At 38.3% G+C, this 23534-nt stretch overlaps 1 protein-coding gene and 1 pseudogene across 1 annotated transcript; one reads left to right on the forward strand and one right to left on the reverse strand.

The window, feature by feature from the left end:
- Positions 1–16057: 16057 nt before the first annotated feature.
- Positions 16058–18566, reverse strand: LOC126624979 (CASP-like protein 2A1). Its single transcript, XM_050294045.1, has 3 exons — positions 18216–18566; positions 16709–16826; positions 16058–16572 (listed from the first exon to the last, which is right to left on the reverse strand). Exons 1-3 carry the CDS (start codon positions 18527–18529, stop codon positions 16294–16296), a joined length of 711 nt encoding a protein of 236 aa, XP_050150002.1. The 5' UTR covers positions 18530–18566; the 3' UTR covers positions 16058–16293.
- Positions 18567–20982: 2416 nt separating this feature from the next.
- Positions 20983–23320, forward strand: LOC126626758 (galactinol synthase 1-like; annotated as a pseudogene).
- The last annotated feature ends 214 nt before the right edge of the window (positions 23321–23534 follow it).

Genomic DNA, 23534 nt, shown 5'->3' on the forward strand with positions numbered 1-23534 from the left:
AGTTTGGGGGTCATCGCTTGATTTTACTGCAAATTGGGGAAGTTTTCAGTCCAAATGCTTTATTTTGTTTCTTACTATTTTATTTTATTTGTATTTTATGCATTATTGTGTTTTTTCTGACATTGGGAACAATGTCCAGTTTAAGTTTGGGGGTAAGGATTGAAAAAAAAATGACCAAATTGAAAATTTGAACTGGTTTGATTTGTTTTCGTGTTGTTTCTTTTTGTTTTCTTAGTTAGTTTTATTTACTCTAAACAAAAACACAAAAACATTCAGAAAATTTGAAAATTCCAAAAAATATTGTCTTGTTTTATCTATTGCTTTGAATTAGATTTTTGTTAGTTTCCCGACCCAATAATATAATTGGATTGAATTTGAACTACAGGGATCAAGAACTTAGTAAGCATGTGTTGTGTGAAATTCCTTATTTTCTTGTTAGCCTTGTACATGTTTAATCATTTGTGAAAAACCAAATCCACATAGCCTTGTTGATGTGAAACTAAAGTATGATTTAAAGCTTCGCATGTGAATATAGTAACCATGTACAACCTATGTGAGTTTTTGAGCCAATTGAAAGTGTGTGCATTTTTCATACACTCATATTCTTTCATGTGTGATGAACTTATGTGACTTACATCTCTAGAACTTGCGTAACGATCTTTCGAAATGTTTGTCATTTGATTGCATGAACTTGAAAAGGATAGAGGCATTAGGTTTATCACCATGGCCCAAATAAGCATGTTTCCTAAAGAAAAATGATATCATTAGATTGCCAATTTGAGTCGTATATATTGAGCCTTTTATTTCTTATCACCAGATTTGTCTACCCTTATACCTTAAACATTTTTCCTTACCCTTTCCAAGCTAGCTAGTGAACAAAGTGAGATTGTCTTATGAGAAATGTTTGTCAAGTACTTTGAAGGAGTTTGGCAAAAGAATAAGTGTGGGGGCATTTCATGTTTGTATTTAGTATGTGCAAAATTGGTTCAAAAAAAAAAAAATTGTATACAAAGCAAATAAAAAGTTTTTTTTTAAGTTTCAGCATAGGGGTGTGGTTGGAGGTATTAGCATAGTGGTTGGAGAGCTTGAGTTCTTATAAATCTCAACAAGAGAATTGCTTGCAATGTAGCTTGGAACTTGTCTTTACTTATCCTTTCATTTCTATAACCCTCTCCCTAAGCCTCATTACATCCAATAAAAGTCCTCTTGATTTAAGTTTTGAAATTATGATTGTGGAGATGAGATCCTTATGCAATCTTATGGTAGATCTTTCACATTTGATTTACAAGGATAAAGAAAGCAATATGTCGGAACCTCCACTCAAACTCCTGGTAAGGAACCGACTGCCTGGAACCTTTCCTGGTTGCTCACCTAGCACTGCTTTCGAAGTACCCATTATTTCAACATCTTATGCTTCAAGAGAAGATACCACACCTGCTTGGAGAACAGAAGAGGCAAGTTAAAATGATGCATCGAAGCATGTGGAGACAAGCGCAACAAATACATGTGCTGATCATCCGCTACTTCTTCAAAAGCAAAAGTATCTCATATCATCAGGGTCGAAAGCAAAAGTATCTCATATCATGCTTTTCCCCTATCCTTTCCTTTGCCCTTGCTCTTGCTCTTGCCTGCAGAACAAGGAGAAAGGAAGCAATCAGTCGGAACCTGAAATTAAACGTCCGATCAGGAACTGATTGCCCGGAACCTTTGCCTGGTTGCTTACCTAGCATTGCTCTCGAGTGCTCATCTTCAACTATTGACGGGTCTCGAATTTCATCGGCAAATATTCAAGACAGTTGATATGGCGTTAGCTCTTTATACTGAAGCTGCCAAGCATGGATGAATAGCCGAAAAGTGATGCTCTGAAAGACCATTTAAAGGCAAAGGGTTGCGCACCACTTCTACTAGGCAAAAGAAACAAGCAGAGATGAATGCAGCACGATGAGCTGGAACAAATCATTATGGCTGTACACCCTTCTCGGCAAAATTGCATAATCCAGATAGAGGAGTCTAAGTCAAATCCAAGCCCGCCATCATTGCTATAATCAAAGAGCTCGAGAAGCTTCAACAACCTTTCACTGGCATTGTCACTGAAGAGCAAAGTCTCGACACCCTTGAAGATCATACCGTTAACCAAACTGCTCAGGGTTTATATGAAAATGCTGTGAACTTCTTTGATCTTTCAAAGCAAATTCTTTGCAGCATTTGACCTTATCCCCTGACCTTCTTCAATATGAATGGGAAAGATTGAACAAAGAAACAGGCCATCACCTCCGCCTCGTGCCTGCCTGCCAGGTTTTTAAACCTTGAAAACTACTCAAGATCAAGCCCCAACGACCCTTGAAGAAATCACAAGTCCTATTCAAGATCAAGTATCCACCACCCTTGAATCAAATCCAGTTCAAGATTAAGTCTGTGGAAAGTCATTTGGAGGAAACCATAAAACTCTCTAACCTAGTTCAAGATAAAGCTGTGGAAAGTCAACAAGCGCAACAAAATACCTGCCGATTCATCCATTACCAAAGCCAAAGATCATCTACCACATGAAGCTCCTTGTGGTCCAAATTTCATCCAAGATCAAGCCTCGACGGCCCTTGAAGAAATTTCAAACAAAATTCAAGAACAAGCCTTAATGGCACTTGAAGAAACTCCCAGTCCAATTCAAGATTAAGCCTTAACGGCCCTTGGATTGACATCTACATTAAGGGACTTCAAAACGCATCTTCTACACGTGACAAGCACATGTATACAACACGCCTTGAAGTGGGGGCATTTGTAGACATTGAAATTTTGGTGAAATAAGTATTGACAATTGTATTAAAATTACAACCCCCATTCATTTCACCTACATCATACACTCACTTCACATACATCACACACTCATCCCACCTACAACATCCACTTACTTCACCAAACAAATGGATGGTGGTGATTCATTCTCAAAGCCTATAAATACGCTTCTCCATTAAGCAATAAGGAGGATTTTTTACATGCACTTTCTCTACTCCCAAATTGGAAGAGAATTCACATCACACCAAAGCCTTGAAACCTCAAAACTCTAAAGCTCTCAAGCAAATCCCGAAGAATCAAGAAAGCCCTCTTCGTTCTTCGTCAAAGTCCTCCTTCAAGACCAAGCCCCAACGGCCCTTGAAGAAACTTCCACTAATTCAAGATCAAGCCCTGACGGCCCTTGAAGAAAGTGTTCATCATTCATCATATGTTCATCCTAAAGATCAAGCCCCGACAACCCTTTGGATTAACAACATTAACAAATCTACCCATTACAAAGATAGAATCAGAGGCTAAATTTATAGAAGAGATTGTAACCCCTAAATCATTAATACAAATATTATTTTGTACACGTGTTCTTGTCTCGTTCATCGCAGGAATTCCCGTGTTTACAAAAACGTATTACATGAAAAGTAATGGATAACAAGAATACAAAGGTATTTCAATTTGAGGACTAGTTTCACAGGGGACGAGGTACTTGTTAAAGACTTTTCGAAATCGAAAGGAAAAAATCATGTTTTTTGCTTAATATGTCTTTACGCAAATCTTTGTATGACTCAGACCCACTCTTGTCATATCACCATTTTGATTGAAGATTTGTTGAGCAAGAACAAGATCACCGTTGGATGAGATACCCCTTCAAGTGTGATAGACCTTATCTTCTAAATGGTCGGCTTAAGTGGTCACCTTTCTAGTGATCGACTCTAATGGTCAACTCTCTAGTGACCAGCTCTCCAAAAAACTACTTGGGATGACCACTTCCTCAAAGTGGAAGCACTTCAAAAGACCACCTTTCCAAAGTGCTTTATGAATGGCCACCTCTCTTGAGTGCTCTCTACGAACGATGACCTCTAGCGAGCGCTTTTTACAAAAGGTCTTGCATATCTAAAAGACCTCGGTTCAAGACTTCCTCGGCCAAACAGAACAACAAAAGAGAAAGAGGATCATCTTGCCTAACACCACAACTACAACAAAAAAAACCCACTGAAGAACCATTAATTTCTTTCATAGCAACACCATCAATATGACTCGTATTCCATTTAATTCTGATGAGTCGATCTTATTCTATATCATGCCGTTTAGTTTTTTCCATGGGCCATGCCCACTAGTTTTCTCGCACATGCCCACGACTATTTTATGGGGTCATGCCCACTAGTTTTCCCATTGCCCTCTTGGTAGAATAGTATCAATGGGCGAAAGTGCCGCGTTCCGCTGCGGGTTTTAAATTCGTAGTTTACAGCGATTATGAATCATTTTCTAAATAAAAAAAAAGGATAACAGCACACAATAATGAATTGATACTCAAAAGCCACCAGCAGCTTAATTGCATTCACAGACGCATATATCACTATACACTAATTCGTAGTTTACAGCAATTATGAATCATTTTCTAAAAACAAAAAAAAAAGAAAAAAGAAAAAAAAAGAATTTGGATAACAGCACACAATAATGAATTGATACTCAAAAGCCACAAGCAGCTTAATTGCATTCACAAACACATATATCACTATACACTTAATACATAGTATTTTACTTCTAAAAATCCCCTCAAACCACAAATCAATACATTCATCTAAATAATTAAAAAAATAACAGAATAACTAAACCAACATGGTAAAATAAGTCTTTAAGCTACATTTAAATTCTATTTACATCAAGAGCATATGTGCACTATTAAAGGAGAGATTTCTAATTTACAGTTATATACATTTCCAAAAGTTTCTCACATTGATTAGTTCGTTCAGTTTGCACTTGCATTTTACTAACTTTATGTTAAGAGTTCTATGTACAACCAAAAATGCAGACATCAACGACTAAAAGGATGGACTTTCATACAAACAAAATATGCAAAGAGAAAAGCACAAGCAGATACTTGAGAGAGAGAGAGAGAGAGAGAGAGTGTGTGTGTGTGTAATCAGAAAGCAAGCCGAAACATACACATTCCCGATTTTCTAGGAAGTTAACATCATGACAGAATATTCTAAAAGAGAAATTAGGTTCTCCTCCTTCATTTTGCTACTCCATTGATTAAAATCTTATTCCTTTTCAATTTTTGATCAAGGTCATTGGGTATTAATAACATCATTAATTATTTCAGTAATAAAATATTTTTTTATTTCTAAATATATTCATTTAATGTTAAAAATGTTACAATTAGTATATTTATATTTATGACTAAAATTTTTATCATATATTTTTAGTTTTAGTTTGTACCCATTTTTAATTTGCAACCCTTTTTTAATTTGCAACCCTTTTTTAATTTGTACCCATATATTAATTTCTTTTTGTGCCCATATTTTTTAAAGTTTTATTTGGATTTGTACCCATATTTTAAAAAAAATTTATTTGTACCCAATTTTTATTTTGCCAAATGTACCCATGCTAATTATATGTACCCATTCATGTAATTTTTTCAAATTTTTAATCTTAAAATGCACTCATTCTTAAATATACCAATTTGTTATATGTAAAATGTACCATTTTATATATATATAAAATCTATTCCATTGTTTTCTAATCCATTTTTAAACTTATATGGGTACATTCTTTTTTCTTTGATTTTAAAATGTATCCATGTCAAGTTTAATTGAAGAAATTTACTACTGTTATTAAGCCTAATATCTTTTTTATTTTTTATTTTTTATTTTTTTGTGATTTTGAAGAATGTACCCATGTTTTTATACAATAATTTTTTGGTTAATTTTGATGAATGTACCCATGTTTATACACACACATACACACACTCACACACACAATAGTATATTTATATTTTAATCCCACAAATTATGGTTTTTTTTATTTAAAATCTCATTTATATAAACAACTAAAATTTTTAATTTTTAATTTAAAAAATATAGTAACGTACATAGAAATAAATTATCACATTAATTTCAGGGATATGATCAAAAATTGAAAACCAACAAGGTTTCAATCAAAGAATATTCATAGCTAAAGAACGTATCCAAAGTCTCCCTATTCTAAAACAATATAAGAGCATTAACATGCATAAAATTTCTAGGAAAGAATGGCAACACAAATAATCTTCACTAAACAAAGCAAGTACAGATGATGTTCACAGAGGACTACAAATCAACATGTTCCATCTAAAAAGGATCACCATAGTCTTCTTCCTGCCATTATGTTCACTAACTTATACTGAGCAAAAACGCCTGTGTTCCGCTACAGGGAGTGCATAAGTATGATATTGTACCATCAGATTTATATTGCTATTCCTATTCCTTTTTGGCATCATGTGCAAAAAATGTAAACTCCAAGCAAGAGATTAACTTTGATACATAATTGTTAAAATGAGTATAAAACTAACTTGTAATCACAGCAACAATCCATATTACAGATCAGAGATAAACACTGACTAAAACGTGTTCATCCATGCAAACAAAAAGAAAGCACATAAACAGTTTGCAGTATAGCAAAATCCATAGCCAACAAAAATAGGCATATTGTAGTAGCATATATTTTAATAAAGGCCATCCATCGTTTCGTGTATAGGACATTACTCATTTAATAATATAATAACATGCAAAATTTCAAGATACAAAACTCTGACAATAGAAATGACATAGTGAATGACGATAAACACGTTATATCATAAAAGAAAACTACCTCAACAGGTCATCCATCCACCACAAATACGTCTAAGGAGTAGCCATTAGTCGTCAAGAAAACATGTGCTTCACGGATGTTATTTCTTAAATCTGAAGGGAATGAAGAAAGCTAATGAAAAATGACATAAGTTAGAAAGATGTGACCATACTATGGTTCCACTTCTGCAATTATCTTGGATTCAACAACATAAACAACGCATATAATATGTATCAAATGTACTGAATAGTCTATTGCCACCCTTAAATTCATTTTCCACTTATTTCAGACTTTGAATGTTATATTCTGGCCCGGGCCCTCACCACATCCCGGGCTAGACTTCGTCGTAGCACGATATTGTCTGCTTTGGGCCCCGATCATGCCCTCACGGTTTTGTTTCTGGCTCAGACCGGGATGTGACATTGAAGGCTATAGATTTATAATTTTATATTAAACGAAAGAAATTATAATGACAACGAACTCTTCAAATACAATGTCTTCTCACAATTATATTTAATACTCAAGCTTAATGTATTGAGGCGTAATCGTGGTAATAGTCTAGACTCTAGAAATGACAAAAAAACATCTGACGGAGAACCATAAAACATGAATGAGAGTTCGAACCTGAATGAACTTCCTGCTTCATGGAATGCTGCATTACCATTTGCATGTCTAGTGTCTACACATCTCTTAATTACTTTTTGTAGATTCAACATCTAGCTTTTCTCCATCTGCCCTCACATGTTATATATGAATTCCATTTCCTGCATGTTCAGCAAAGTTATGGAGTTAATTCTAACTGAACCTGGACAGACTGGCCAATTAACATTTGGTTAATTGTAATTGTAAGTCCAGTTCGGGCAATCAAGTAAAAAACTTCGTTTGACCATACTTGACCAATCCCGAAACTACTGAGCATCGGTCAACATTATACCGTCAAGGATCCACAAGAGTTTCCCTCCAACCAGGAGGCCAATCACAGTGCGACACGTGTCAACACCAAGAGGCCAATCATAGCGTGACACGTGTCAACATCAAAGACTAATTATAGCATCACACGTGTCAAGGCTAGAACAAAGCTAGAGACTCTCTTCTATAAAAGGAGATCATTCTCTCACAATATTTCCCAATGTCATTTGTACTAAATCATTCGCTAGTACTCACTAAAGGAGAGCTTGAACCTATGTACTTGTGTAAACCCTTCACAATTAATTAGAACTCCTTTACTCCGTGGATGTAGCCAATCTGATTGAACCACGTACATCTTGTGTTTGCTTCCATGTCTCTATCGATTTACAAAGTAACAAAACTTCACCATTTTCCTTTCTAAGTGGTAGCCCAAAACTCCTTCTTCATATATATTTGTTATGAAAGTTGTTAGGCCCAAAGAAGAGGAGGCCTATGCAATTTTTTTTTCTTTGAATTTTTGAATTTCCAAATATATATATATATATATATATTAAGCTTTATAGGTGAAGCTTTGTAGGTGAATTTTTGGTGTTGAAGCTTTGTAGGTGAATCTTTGAGGTTGAAGATTTGTTGGGTACCATGAATTGATTTTGCTTCACACTATCTTGATCAAGAGTGTGTGAAGCTTTTGTAGGTGAAACGTTTGTGTTGAAGCTTTTGTAGGTGAAGCTTTTGTGGTGAAGCTTTTGTAGGTGAAGCTTTGGAGTTGAAGCTTTGTAGGTGAAGCTTTGGAGTTGAAGCTTTTGTAGGTAAAGCTTTGGAGTTGAAGCTTTGTAGGTGAAACTTTGGTGTTTAAGCTTTGTAAGTGAAGCTTTTGTGTTGAATCTTTGTAGGTGAAGCTTTGGAGTTGAAGCTTTTGTAGCTTGTAGGTGAAGCTTTGGAGTTGAAGCTTTGTAGGTGAAGCTTTGGAGTTGAAGCTTTTGTAGGTGAAGCTTTTGTGTTGAAGCTTTGTAGGTGAAGCTTTGGAGTTGAAGCTTTTGTAGGTGAAGCTTTGGAGTTGAAGCTTTGTAGGTGAAGCTTTTGTGTTGAAGCTTTTGTAGGTGAAGCTTTGGAGTTGAAGCTTTTGTAGGTGAAGCTTTTGTGTTAAAGCTTTGTAGGTTAGGAGAAACTTTGGAGTTGAAGCTTTGTAGGTGAAGCCTTTATAGGTGAAGCTTTGGAGTTGAAGCTTTATAGGTGAAGCTATTGTGTTGAAGCTTTGTAGGTGAAGCTTTGTAGTTGAAGCTTTGTATGGGAAACTTTTGTGTTGAAGCTTTTGTTGGCACCATAAATTGATTTTGCTTCACACTATCTTGATCAAGAGTGTGTGAAGCTTTTGAGGATTGTAGTTGCCCTCCATTGATGAAGCTTTCTTGACACCATAAATTGACTTTGTTTCACACTATCTTGATTAAAAGTGTGTGAAGCTTTTGAGATTTGTGGTTGTCCTCCATTGATGAAGCTTTTGATTTCCACCATAAATTGGTTTTGCTTCACACTATCTTGATCAAGAGTGTGTGAAGCTTTTGAGAATTGTGGTTGTCCTCCATTGATGAAGCTTTTAATTTCCACCATAAATTGGTTTTGCTTCACACTATTTTGATCAAGAGTGTGTGAAGCTTTTGAGAATTGTGGTTGCCCTCCATTGATGAAGCTCTTGTTGGCACCATAAATTGGTTTTGCTTCACACTGTCTTGATCGAGAGTGTGTGAAGCTTTTGAGAATTGTGGTTGAACTCCTTTGATGAAGCTCTTGTTGGCACCATAAATTGGTTTTGCTTCATACTACTTGATCAAAAGTGTGTGAAACTTTTGGCATTTGTAGTTGCCCTCCATTGATGAAGCTTTTGTGGTGAAGTTTTGTAGGTGAAGTTTTGAGGTTAAAGCTTTGTTGGATACCATGAATTATTTTGCTTTACACTATTTTGATCAAGAGTGTGTGAAGCTTTTGAGAATTGTAGTTGCCCTCCATTTGTTAAAGTTGTTGAATTTCCCAATTTCCTCTTTTTTTTTTCTTTTTCTTTCTTTTTTTTGGGAAAACTAGAAATTTGAAAATGTGGGAGAGACAATATATACAAATTTTGCTTCCACACTGTTGAGCAAGAGATTGTGATGCAAGCCACACCTTGTAATAGTCGAAGGTTTGGATGAACCATATAAATTGAATTTGCTTCGAACGGTCTTGATCAAGAGTGTTTGTAGCTTTCTACGAGTTGTAGTGTTTGCATTGTTCTAGAGGAGAAATGTCTGAAGCAGATGCAAGAGGACTAAAGAGTTTGATCTTCGTATGTCATACACTGAAGCCGTTGTTGGCTTGCAATAAGACTTTATTGTTGACTATAACTCTTGTTAGACATAAGTGCTCCCCTAGTTGAGTTGTAAAGCTTGAGGGTTTTTGATTATTTGTGAATGCTAGGAGTTCACATGTACAAGTTGTACCACTCGTCTTCTGGTTGGTGGAATGAATGGTGAGTTGCTTTCATCACTTGGTTGGTGGTACGAATGTGAGTTCTTTCATCACCTTTCATCACATTTCATCACCTAGTTGGTAGCACGAAGATGAGTTCCTTCTTCACCTGGTTGGTGGCATGAGTGGCAAGTTGCCAGATGATATTAGAGTACGGGTTGTACATTTCATCACCTGGTTGGTGGCATGAAGATGAGTTCCTTCTTCACCTGGTTGGTGGCATGAGTGGTAAGTTGCCAAATGATGTTAGAGTACGGGTTGTACATTTCATCACCTGGTTGGTGGCATGAAAGAGAGTACGGGTTGTACATTTCATCACCTGGTTGGTGGCATGAAGATGAGTTCCTTCTTCACCTAGTTGGTGGCATGAATGGCAAGTTGCCAAATGATATTAGAGTACAGGTTGTACATTTCATTACCTGGTTGGTGGCATGAAGGAGAGTACGGGTTGTACATTTCATCACCTGGTTGGTGGCATGAAGACGAGTTCCTTCTTCACATTTCCTTACCTGGTTAGTGAGAATAAGTGCAAGGTATCGAGGCACATTGTAGCAAGTGTCGAATGACACAAAGTATGTTGAACCATTTCGAAGTACAGTTGGCTTATGTATGGATGTGTTGGAATGTATAATGTTTATGTATGAATGTGTTGGAATGTATGATGTTTCGATATGTGAACCATGTTGGTTGTAACATATAGTATCACATACTTTGTGTCAAAGTACGCAGTGGTGGAGCCACATGGAGACTAGGGTAGTCCAGGGGCCATCCTAGAAATAAATTTATATTGATTATGTAGTAATTTTTGCAATAATGTGCATGTGGTGTGTTGGTATGTCAGGTTTTAAAGGTTTCATTAGGTCCTGAGGTCGACGCCTGCTGACGGAAAGCTACATTTTGGTATTTTTTTTTACCATATATAACTACCCTTTTGCTAACATTCTGATTTCTTTTAAACCTTTTTGTTAGTTCATATAAAACAAGGTATATATATTCGGGAGGAAGATTGAATGATATTTAAAAAAAAAGTATCGTAATAATAGCTTATTTTTTTGTTAGTTCATATAAAACAAGGTATATATATTCGAGAGGAAGATTCAATAATATTAAAAGAAAAATATCGTAATAATAGTTTGAGCTAGTTATAACGTTATTATCAATGTTGCGTTAGATGTCAACACAGGTTCTATTTACTATGACATCTCTCAATACTAATTTTTTCATACAAATTTTAAAGCTCCATCACTCTTGTTTGATTCAAATTTTCCATGATATTACTAATTTTTTTTCATCAATTTAAAGGCCCCTTCTAGCATGAATTTCTAGCTCCGCCACTGAAAGTACGCATGTTGAAGCTCTAAGTTAGAGTATAGGGGTAGGTCAGTGTAGACCAAGTGTTCCAGTGCTAGGAATGCAAAAGACTCAGAAGAAATTGTTTGAAATCCCTCTTCTTTAAATATTTTCCGAATGGCTTGTGTGACAAAAGATCTCAAGCGGTTAAGGGTTAAAACATTTGTAATGTGTATGCCTTCTTATAATAGCATTTCCTTCAGTACCTAGTCCTCCACTTTGAAAGAGTGAGGCTTGGCTCCATAGTCATAATAGTCGACGGTACGTTCACCCCTGGTTGTCTTGATACGAACTTTTATCCCTCTTGTTGTAATGGGCTTGCTGAGATTAAAAATTCTTCCTTTTACCAAGAGACAAATACGTTTGGTGACTTAGCGAGTAGCTAAATGAGGTAGGAGATGATGCAATGGGTGTTTGAATGGCCAAGATTTCCTTACTTGGTAAAACTTGACTTCCACTTCCCACTTGTTGATAGGGGTTAACCATATGGGGGTTCCCTTGGTATGTCCTTACTTCGGCGGAGGCGTGGTTGTAAGCCTATGCCATCACCTCATAATATGTCTTCCAAGTGTTAGCATTGATTATGTGTTTGGAGAAACAATCATGTAGGCCTGCCGTGAAGGCTTTGAGGGCGGTTTTGTCATCTGCCTCAACGCAGTGAGAATACTCATGGCTGAAGCGATCGGCATACTCTCGTAGTGACTCGTCCGGCTTCTAGCGAATAGTGTACAAGTCATCTACATAATGTAAGCGATCGGTCTAGAAAATGTGTTAAGAGACAAAAAGTTTCCTTAGTTCCTCAAATGATTCTACTATCTTGGGTGGAAGACGACAATACCAGTTTAGAGCTCCGCCAGAGAGGGTGGAAAGGAAGAGAAGACATAGCTCTTCGTCGGTGTGCATCCGATATGCCATGGTGGACTCAAAGAGGTTAAGGTGTTCAATCGGGTCCTCCCTTCTAGTATAAAGTTGTAAACCAAGCTTTTGTTTTGTCTTCGCTTGAAGGGAGGTGTCGAGGATCTTATTTGTGAAAAGGTCAGGCCTGGGTTGGTTCCAATTAGGTATCTCGGCATGACGTTTGGCCTTCAACTTGTTTATTTCCTCAAGGAGCTGTAGGACAAGGGGGTCCTGAGTGGAGTCATGTACCATTGGAATTTTCTTCCGTAAGTCTCCATCGTCTCTCGGAAGTAGGAAAGTTTGAGCAAGAACGTGTGATTTTTCCTTGGACTCGCCGTACTGACTTCTAGGGCGAGTCTGTCAGAATACCTCCGAGTCCTCTGTACCTTCATGTTCCTCTAGGACCTATCGTTCCTTTCTTAGATAGACAGCTGGCTTGGGTCATGGAAAGGGACCAAGTCTTTCAGAAACCTTTGGGTCATTGATCTCCGAGCTTATGTGGAGGGGATTCTCTCGACGTTGCTTGAAGAAGTCTCGGCAGTCACAATAAACGACTTTCGATCCTTCTAACCCTTCTGCAATGAGGTGTCTTCCTCCACTTCTCCTACTTCGGGTCGAAACAACTGGGTTAAGAGAAGTCTTATGTTGATCAATGTTTTGATGATTAGCTCGCTCTTTATCAGGGATACCTATGTTGAAGGAAGGTGACCCTCCGTGTTGGATGGGGCACCCAGATGATGGTTGATGTCCACAGGGGCAACAAGCTCGTGTGTTTGAGTACGCCTAGTTTCGTGGAACGTCTCGAAAAGCTTCTCATATTGTTCTTGGAGGATCTCATTCTTTATTGCTATCTTGTTGTTCTAAGCCTCCAGCTCCTCGACTATAACTTGAAGAGCAAGCTTCTTTCCTTCCTTCTTTCGTTGCTTCGCTCTAGGTGCAAGATGGGTGTCATTCTGTGTGTCGTGGCTTCCTCCGCTCCCCATGTTGGAGAGGGATGCCTAGTCAAAAGAGAGTGTACGAATGGTGGAAACCAGCTTGACAAAACTGAAGAGAGTGGGAATAAGTGTCGTTCCCACATACGACGCCAAATGTTGATGCACAAAATTAGTGAGGACTTTGGTACAACAGAAAGTGTCAAGTTTGTGACCCTCACTAGATTGCTTCGGTCACTAGTATGGATAAGTATGTAAATGGATGGAGACAGGGAAGCAAACACAAGATGTACATGGTTCACCCAGATTGGCTACGTCCACGGAGTAGAGGAGTTCTCATTAATTGTGAAGGGCTTACACAAGTATATAGGTTCAAGCTCTCCTGTAGTGAGTACTAGTGAATGATTTAGTACAAATGACATTAGGAAATATTGTGAGAGAATGATCTCCTTTTATAGGAGAAAGTCTCTAGCTTTGTTCTGGCCTTAACACGTGTCATGCTATGATTGGTCTTTGATGTTGACACATGTCGCGCTATGATTGGCCTCTTGGTGTTGACACCTGTTGCGCTGTGATTGGCCTCTTGGTTGGAGGGAAACTCTTGTGGATCTTTGACGATATAACATTGATCGGTGCTCAGTAGTTTCGGGATTGGTCAAGTATGGTACAAACAAACTTCTAATCTGAATAACCAAGCATATTTACACATTATATTCCTCTTTTTGGTTCCCTACAAAATACATTTTGTAGGGAACCAAAATATCATTCAAGACCACAGCAATATGCCAACCTACAGCCCATATCGTCATTCCAAATCTGTGAAAAAAAAAAATCAATACCAATTCAAATTCAAATGCCAAAATTATCCAATAATGTTTTAAAATATTACAATTTTTTTTTCGGCTTAATCAATTAGTTTAGCTTCAATGACCTCCTCAACATTTTGGACAGGCAAGAACTTTGCCTGGAGAGCGAAAATACAATAATATTTAGATGAAAAGTAACCAGGTTCCTATCATAGTAATATGCCAAACAAAATATTATTCAAGACCACACTAATATGCCAACCTACGGCTCATCTCGTCGTTCCAAAATCTGTGGGAAAAAAAAAATCAATGCCAATTCAAATTCAAATGCCAAAATTATCAAATAATTTTTTAAAAGATTATAATTTTTTTAACTTCATCAATTAGTTTAGTTTCAATGGCCTCCTCAACATTTTGGAACGGCAATAATTTTGCCCTGAGAGCCAATATCTGTCAACAAAAACTCCACCTTAAGAGCAAGTTCACCCATGGACATTGCTCGGGGGACAGGGGAGAGGAAAGGGCCCGAAGCCCGATGGACAGTGCTCCAGCCTTGGAGAGCCCGGGTGAGGGTGGAGCCCAAGGGCTGGGAGGGGTGGGGAATCGCTGGGCCTGCAGCTCGAGGGCCAAGCCTTATTTAATTTTTTTTGTGTCAGGCGCGTGCCCCACACTCGCGAGTGGGAACGCGTCGCCCGACCGGAAATCAGGCACCAGGGCCCACACGCGCAGAGATGCCTAGTGACCGATGGGAAGCCACGTGGCTTCCACGGTCCGTTCGATCCCAAAAGGTTTAAATACCAGCCGTCCGATGCAAGGGCAAATTCATACACCCTTCCAAAATCCTAGCAATCGATGAAAATTTGAAACCAAAAAAAAATTGGGGGAAATTAATCTATTAATCAAATTTACTTGAGGAGATGGAGAGGGCAATTTTCGCTTGCCTTCAGTCAAGATAAATTTGTAAAATGCAGTGGTGGATGAAGTGGTGGCGGCGGCTGTCTGGGTTTTGGGTGAGCAACAGCGATCTGGGTTTTGAGTTTAGAACGGTGTGGAAGAATATGGGTGGTGAAATTGATTTGGATGAGCAGGTTGTCGTGTGGATTCGAACTACAACCAGAAGGAAAAGGTGGTGGGCGTGTCGATTCGGACAGGAGCAAGAAGGAAGAGGTGGAGGAAGAAAGCCGCGAGCGGACCACCCGTAAAACTGGGCATTTTAGTATTTTCACTGTACACCGTAAAATAAAGGAAGGGAAAGAGCGTTTGAAGGGGGGTAAATCTGTCCTTTAACTGTGCTTAGGAACTTAGCTGCTAAACTGGGTTTTAATATAATATAGAATTTCAGATTGGGATATAATAAACACATTATTTTTAACATCTACACATGTTTAATCTTATTCATAATTTTCGTGTATTTATTCAATTTTGCGATCCGAGTTTCATAAACAAGAGGATTTTTAAGAAGCTAAAAAGAGTGTCACCTCCTTTCAAATCATAAGGAAAAATCCACTACATGTGGAAAGAGGTGATTTGCATGGGGGCACAACGATTTTTCCATCAGGGCCATGGGCGGTAGCCATGATAGGGACTAATTGCGACATGGCAGCTGCATTACAAATTTAATTTACTTGAACCGAAGGGCACAACAGTTTCAAGTTAGAGGAATCGAGATCAAACTAATGTGACATGATTGAGGATTCTAAGGTCATCTCCAATGGAGAACGAATGGGGTGATATAGCCCATTTTAACAAAAACTTATCTTTAATAGGTTGGTTAAATAGAGGGTAATGTTAGGAGGATCAAAATTTTAAACTCAATTTTGCAAACCAAATAATATGGTTGTTGATGATTGTATTATTAAGTGTTGATTAACATATTTATTTCTTATTGACGACATATCATTTGGTTTGCAAATTTATTTTAAAATTTTAGTCTGTCTAGCATTACCCTAAATAAAATCGTGAAAAAATTCAAAGGCAAATGACTGATGAGCCAAAAAAAAAAGACCCCTACGTGATTTCATCTAAATAAGCTATCAGGGTCCTAAAGCATTTAGTTACAGATCACTACTAATATTGGTCCTTTGTATTATTGATTGGAAATTCAAGAAACAAGGCAGTAATCCAAACACATGATAACCATCATATGTCACAAACAAGCTATGTAACTTCTTTATCATTCAATAAACATGTGACCGGCAGTACACTAAGAGTCTAAGACCAAATTTGAAAAAGAAAGGGCTGGTAGTGAATTAAGGAGAGAGTGACTGGCGGTGACTGGCCGGTGATCAAGCGTGGAAGGTGGCGGTCTGAATGCCCTTGATGGGGTTGGCGACAGGGTCAGGAGCATCATACTTGCTGAAGAGTTTATAGGAGGAAATGAGTGAAATGAGTGCATAGCAAGTCACCGCCACAAATGTAATGGCAACAGAAATTGTGGCTTTGTGACAGAATCCGCCAAAAGATTCACAAGCTGCACTCCAGGTTGCGGCTGAATTGCCCTTGTATGCCAAATAAAGCACCTCCATTGACGCAGCTCCAGCAGCCAGAACTAAGTAAGTGAGCATCTGGGTGTGTAACATTATAGTTTACACAAACTTCATTAAAAGTCCAAGAGACGGGAAATAGAACTTTTATTATAGACGGTAAATAGTGTGAATAACAGCTTCCAAAAGTAAAAAATACATGAAACGAGATAATTACATGATCAAGGAAGAAGAAAGTCCAGGCTTGAGACTTGGTGGCCGCACGAGCCTTGGCTGCAATGATAGCGGAGAGAAAAGAATAACCGGCACAAATGCCATTGGCGTTCACCAAATACCTGCAACATCCATATCATCTTTACAATGATTTCAGACGACAAAGTTCTAACTGTGTTCTTAGTTATATTTAATATAAATTAATTAAAAAACTTATATAAAAAGATTAAAACAGTAGAGTTAACAATCATTTAAAAATATATATAAAGTAAAATCCGCCTGGTAATGTTTCTTCAACAACTTCATCTTCCTAATGGTGTCGCGTTCATCGGATTCCTCATCATGGGTTGAAGAGTCGTGGTCGTGGACCTTCACAGTTTATGGATTGTATTTTTTTTAGAGGCCTATTCCTCTTTCACATGCCATGTTTTTTCAGTACGATTGGGTGATTAATGAGTTACCATTCACCCTGGAAATGGCGGAAAAAGAAAGCCATCTCACATGAATACCATGTGTGGGAGTTCTATTGGTAACCAATATGATGATGTTTTAGTTTAAATTCTGGAAGAGAACTAATAGCTGAGTATTCCAAAGCTAAATCTAGTGTATCATAACGATGTTCTACTCTAAAGTTAGGGGATATTATGCTAGGTAAACCACACAATAACCATCCATAACTTAGTATCGAACTTGACACAAATATGTACATGTTTATCATCCATGAGAGTCATACTTGAAACATCTCGCTTAGACATGTGATCAATTAAATATCATTAGACTAGCTAGTTGGTTCTATTAATTGTGATCTTCAGTCTAAAATTACTAATTTCCATTAGGATAATGCGCATGTTTTCCAAGGGGACCTGTTTGTCTCTCCACTTATAATTAATATATCTTCACCATATGAAGTTTTTAATCGAAACTGTTCATACTCTTTATCATCATTTAAGATCATATACGCAAGAAGTCATTCAATTTGAAGATTGTTTAATCAGTCATATGCATCAAACAAATGAACGATTTATTATAAAGATGCTACTTGTTACTAAAACCGTCGATTGATTTAACACGCATAGATGGCTAAACGAGCTCCAAATTGAATGATCTTTTGCAGATATGATCTTTAGATGATGATAAAGGGTATGAACGGTTCTGATTATGAAGTTCATCTACTTGAATTATAAATGAGGGACAAGTAGATTCCCCTATGAGTGGAACACAACTATTATTCTTTCCATTATATTCACTGTTATCATGGACAATAAATTAAATAAATTATAGTAATTAGTCTAAAAAAATTGATCCTTCACATATGGATTGTGGCAGCAGTTAATCATATTTAGATTGATTATTGTATCTGTCACAGTGCATGTGAACTTGAAGATTTTCAACTTCGATTCTAACATTATTCTAAAGACTTACAAGAAAAGGATTAAAATCTGGTGATATATAAAATGGAGAGCACATATATGTCTGTGTGTGTGTGTTTGTGTGTGTATATACATACATACCTGAAAGCTCCGAGATGGGAATAGGAAAGAGAGCCAAAGTCATTGGTCTGGGAGTCGTGAAGCATGACCACAAGAGCCACCACGCAAGGAGCAATTGGCAGCAGCCGGAGCAACGTCTCTGCCGTACGCAAGCTGCTGCTACTGCTCCCATCTTCGTCTCTGGGCCCCATCCCCACCACTTCCATTGGAGAGGTTGGAGCAGCTTCCTTATCTACCACATTCATCTTCTGTTTCTGTTGCTTTGCCTGGTTTGATAGCTTCCCTTCTCCGTGATCCCCAGCTTGCTTGCCTCTTTGGTCTTTGAGGACCTCCATGATGTCTTAACTAGCTGCTAGCTACTTTATTAATGGAACTTTAATTGCGGAGTGGGTGTGGAGAGCAATCAATGCCATTAAGGCTCACCGCGCATTTCCATACAATCACGTACCAAACGTATGATAAGAACTCGCACATAACTTCACCAAGTTTAACTGATTACATAGAACGGAGGGATGCTACGGGCCCTTTCTTTTTTTTTTTTTTTTTTTTTTTTTGAGAGTATCAATCACACATCAAACAAACGAGAACTTATTTGGTATCCTAATTAAGTTCAACTTTTTAAACTCAATAACATTTTGAATTTTAGTCCTTGAATTCTTGTTCAGTAGAACTTTTAAAAAATTAGATTCACCAAGAAGTTAAAAATATAGGTTTTTTTTAAAAAAAAAAAAAAACACTAAAGATAAGTTTATAGTGGTTTTCTTTCTATCACTCTCTCTCTCTCTCTCTCTCTCTCTCTCTCTCTATTTCTATTTTTCCTCTCCTCACCCTCTCATTCTTCTCTTCTCACATCCTCACCCTCTATCTTATCTCTCTCTTCTTCTCACTGTCTTTTTATCTGCTCTCTCTCATTATCCTCTCTTTCTTCTCTCTCCTCACCTCCTCACCATCTCCTTGCCTTTCTCTCTCCTCGCCCATTATTTCCTCTCTCTCTCTCGAGCTTCTCTCTTTCTCGATCCTTTATTTCTGTTCAAGGTAGTTTGAATTCAAACAAAGAGAAAATATTTTTTAAAAAAAATTAATCAAATAGGATTTTGAATATTTGATATTAAAAAATATGTATATTCTTAAGAGATTTTCTTTGAAAATGTTTTTAAGAACAACCAAAGTTTTTTGGGCCCTGAGGGACCTTACATATGCTTATAAGTAGTTAAGCTATTCTCCATATTCTCAATTAATTTTATAGTAGAACCTCAACTTTTTTGATATTATCAGAGCATGTTGGCCCACATGACACGGAGACGTATGAAATGTTAAATCTAATGTAAGATATGGAATGGAATACTATAACTAATATCCCAAAATAAATATGATAGTGGGTTCACCCCTACAAAATATATACAAGTATGTACACTAAAAAAAAAATACAACCCTCGTTAGGCCAAGACAAGCCCATGGTGCACAACTGAGAGTCCCAAAAGAAATAGTACAAGAGAGGATAAATGGGTAACCTAAACGCTCTAAGTCTCTAATCTCTGCACTACTACCCCCACCAACTTTTCATCATCTACTCAGACCTGTCACCTATACAATCAATGCCTACAACATGGGAATGGTGCACTGCGCAAACAACAACCTGGATAAGCTGCGAAGCTCGTGTGAGTGACCATAATACAACATATGTGATAATCAATAAAAACAGAACATCAATCACGGTTTATAGTCAAGTCACTGAAAACTCCGAAGGAGTCACCCGGACATCCAACGGCTTTTCTAATTCAAACCACAAAGATTCTCAAAAACTATCATTCATAAATACACTAAAAACTAAGGCTAGAGTGACGCAGTTCGGCCGAAGCCTACACTAAGATATAAGGATCGTCCATTGCGGATTAACCAAGCACGATTCATAAATATTATGGTCTCCTATCGCGGATTAACCAAGCATGACTATTCATGTACCACTGCTACATGGTGCAAACTTAGTGTCACCTAACCTCGTGACACTAGGGTAATGGTCCTCTACTAGCCTTCACGTTTCTCAAACATTTCAAATATATATTTTAAACCACAATTTATAAACATTTCAAATAGGCAAGTCACATAACATTTCATAATGTAGATCGATGGCAAACTTTATAAAAACAATTATTTAGCATAAAACATAATTTAGAAATCCATGCTGTATCCACAAAGTATACTAGCATGGGAAGTTTTCATGGTAATAACTATATCACATACATTAAAGTCACTCATCCGGAGTCCTCGATAACGCACCCTAGCACGATAATCAAGATCACGTACTATCATTACCTAAGACAAAGTACCAGTCCACATTTAGAATTCTTTCAATAAATCATATAATCAAAAATTCTCATACGCTCCCCCTACAACAAAAGAAGACAAATCGAGACATGTTGATAAAAAGTCAACGGTCAATGGTAGGGTCCACAACCCTATGTAACTTGGTCCGTAAGATCCAGCCACTGGATCTTCGATTCGTAAGTTCTCAAAGTCCTCAAATATTACATATAATAATATATTAAAGTTTGGTGGCGATCCAACGGTCGGATCATCGTTTGCTATATGTTCAAGTGGCGGACCTCAACGAAAATATGCTCAGACGATGGAATTTTGTCAATCAGATGTCAAATATGAAATTGGGGCATCCAATTAAGCCTAGGAGGTCAAGTGGTGTCTCGGCCCAAGTGCCGCCGCATGCAGTGGCAAGCCACCCCAATTCACAGGAAAAATCACCTAATTCCAAAAATTATCAAATTACACCAAAATGAAGATCATGAGGAAAGGAGTAATTTTTATACCTGGGCTAAGGTCCAATTTGGCTAGGAAGTGGCCTGAAAATTCTTCGAACCGTCAGAAACCCAAAAAATGGGTGAATCTCAATTCATCTACTCCGGTGATCCGCCGCCCCCAAACTTGTTTGGGGTTTGTTCCTGAGCTCAAGAAATGTCTAATGGTGGTGGTAATTGAAGGAGAATGTTTCAGAAATGGTGGATCGCCGGCAAGGGTTTCATAGCACTGACATAGGTGTTCTTCGTGGAATCATGATGAAATCTCGTCGATTTTGGCTATAATGGAATGATGGGATGTCGTGGTGATGTTGGTGGTTATGGGAGGTTGAAGTAAGCCAGAAAAATTGACACAAAACCCTTTGGAATAGTTGCACGAAACGGGTCAGGAGATCGGGTCGCCGGGTCTGAAATGGGTCGAAGGTTTGGGACCTGGTTGGCTGTTCTTCTCCTCTCTCTTTTCTTTCCCTTCTCTTCTTTCTAATTGGGCAGTCCCCATCTCCTTTCTCTCATTTCTCTTCTCTTCTTTCCATCATAGCCACACACGTGGCTTCATCATAGCCCTTCCTGCTCCAGCAAAGCTGAAGCCTTATGGAATTAAAGGTCAAAATGATAAAAATATCCTTGACTTTATTCATTTATATCTCATTCATTAAAACTCTGATTTCCGAACGGTTTTCGCCTATGCACTCCTGAGATCAAGCTTTATTCAAAAGCATTAATTATGACCTCAATAGGTCTACGAATTTTAAAAGATTTGTTTATACCATACTTAGGGCATCCGTATTTAGATCTCGTACAAATACTCGGGGGACTTGAATGTAATTATGTAATAAAGGAATGGGCAAATATGTAATAAGTGAGGAGCCCTTATTCTATAAAAGGACTCATCACCCTCACAATTGGGGGAGGCCATTTCTTAAGCCTTCTCACCCCTCTCACATCCCCTCTGATATTTAGAGGTTCTCTCCCTCACAAACAGATAAATACATAATCAGTGTGGACGTAGCCCAAACCTTGGGGTGAACCACGATACATCTTGTGTTATTTACATTTCTTGCAGTTTCACGGTCGGATTTACGTTGTTCCAAGACCTCAAGTTTTGTTCATCAACATTTGACGCCGTCTATGGGAATCGATACGAAAAGTTGTGTCGATTCTCTTTCATTTTTTCACCTCCACCGTGAATCTACAAAATCACAAAAAAACCCAGAAACGGAAAAGATCCAAATCTCAAGCACTCATCAGCTCTCTATCTCCCTCCCTCATGTTCTCGATCATAATCTGCAAGTCCTTTACTTTTGCAAAGAAAATCCAAAACCCATTAGTTTTCATCCATCTGAATTCGAAATCTCCCCATCCATGGCTTCACGAAAGCTTCTGGATTTATGGGTCGTCGTCTTCTTCCTTATAGCCCTATTCCTCCGCCTTGGCTCCACCGAGAACGTCAACTGCTACTTCCCCGATTTCAACTTCTGAAACCTTACCTTCCTCGGTGACTCACACATCCAAAACGGCGTTGTTGGCCTTACCCGCGAGCTCACTGTCCCCTCCTCTAGCGTCGGCGTCGTCATCTACAACAACCTAATTCAGTGAGATCGAACCCGTTTACCCGCTCGAGAACCATACCCAGTTCGCCATGGTAGCCACACGCCGTAATACCAAATCAGGTACTGCCAGCAGTGCCCGGAGAAGGTCCAGTGGCCCACATCGGAGCTGGGCCCGCCTCCGTCATTGTACTTCAATGCTGGCATGTTCGTGTTCGAGCCCGTCCTCGAGACCTACCATGACCTGTTGAGGACTATCAGAGTAACCCCTCCGACCCCGTTTGCAGAACAGGATTTCTTAAACATGTACTTCCCGAAAATATACAAGTCAATTCCTTTGGTATACAATTTGGTCCTCGCCATGCTTTGGCGTCACCCGGAGAATGTGAAGCTGGACAAAGTCAAAGTTGTTCATCATGGTGCAGCATGATCGAAGCCGTAGAGGTATACAGGGAAAGAGGAGAACATGCAGAGGGAGGACATTAAAATGTTGGTGAAGAAATGGTGGGATATATACAACGACGAGTCGCTGGATTACAAGAAGGCAGCTGGAGTAGCAGGGGCATGAGGAGTTGTGGGTCCAGGAGCAGCTTTAGGTAGTGAAGGGGTGAATGTGCAGCCGTTCATTGACGCTCCATCGTCTGGAGGAATGCAAACTGCAACCTTCAAGAGAGAGAGAGCTGCCATAGGTAAGCCTCCGAGCAACGGCGGCCCTGCCTTCTACTTCGTCCAGTCTAAGATTCCAGTGGTCTGCTGTGGTTGGAATTGAGATGGGGACAAGGTCCTATCAGAAACCAGGCTGAAAAAGAAAGGCAATGGCGGACAAAGCAAAAGGAAAAGAGAAAGAAAAGGGAAAGTAAAAGCAAAAGCAAGTAAGTGTGTCTGGAGATTGAGAGATCAAATAAAGGAACAGAAAAGAAAAAAAACCATGTTGTTGGGAGAATATTTCAGAAAGCAGAAAAGAGGAAAGCAAAAAGGATGCA

The sequence above is a fragment of the Malus sylvestris genome, chromosome 6 (genome assembly GCF_916048215.2).
Source record: "Malus sylvestris chromosome 6, drMalSylv7.2, whole genome shotgun sequence".
In the NCBI taxonomy this organism is placed as follows: Eukaryota; Viridiplantae; Streptophyta; class Magnoliopsida; order Rosales; family Rosaceae; genus Malus; species Malus sylvestris.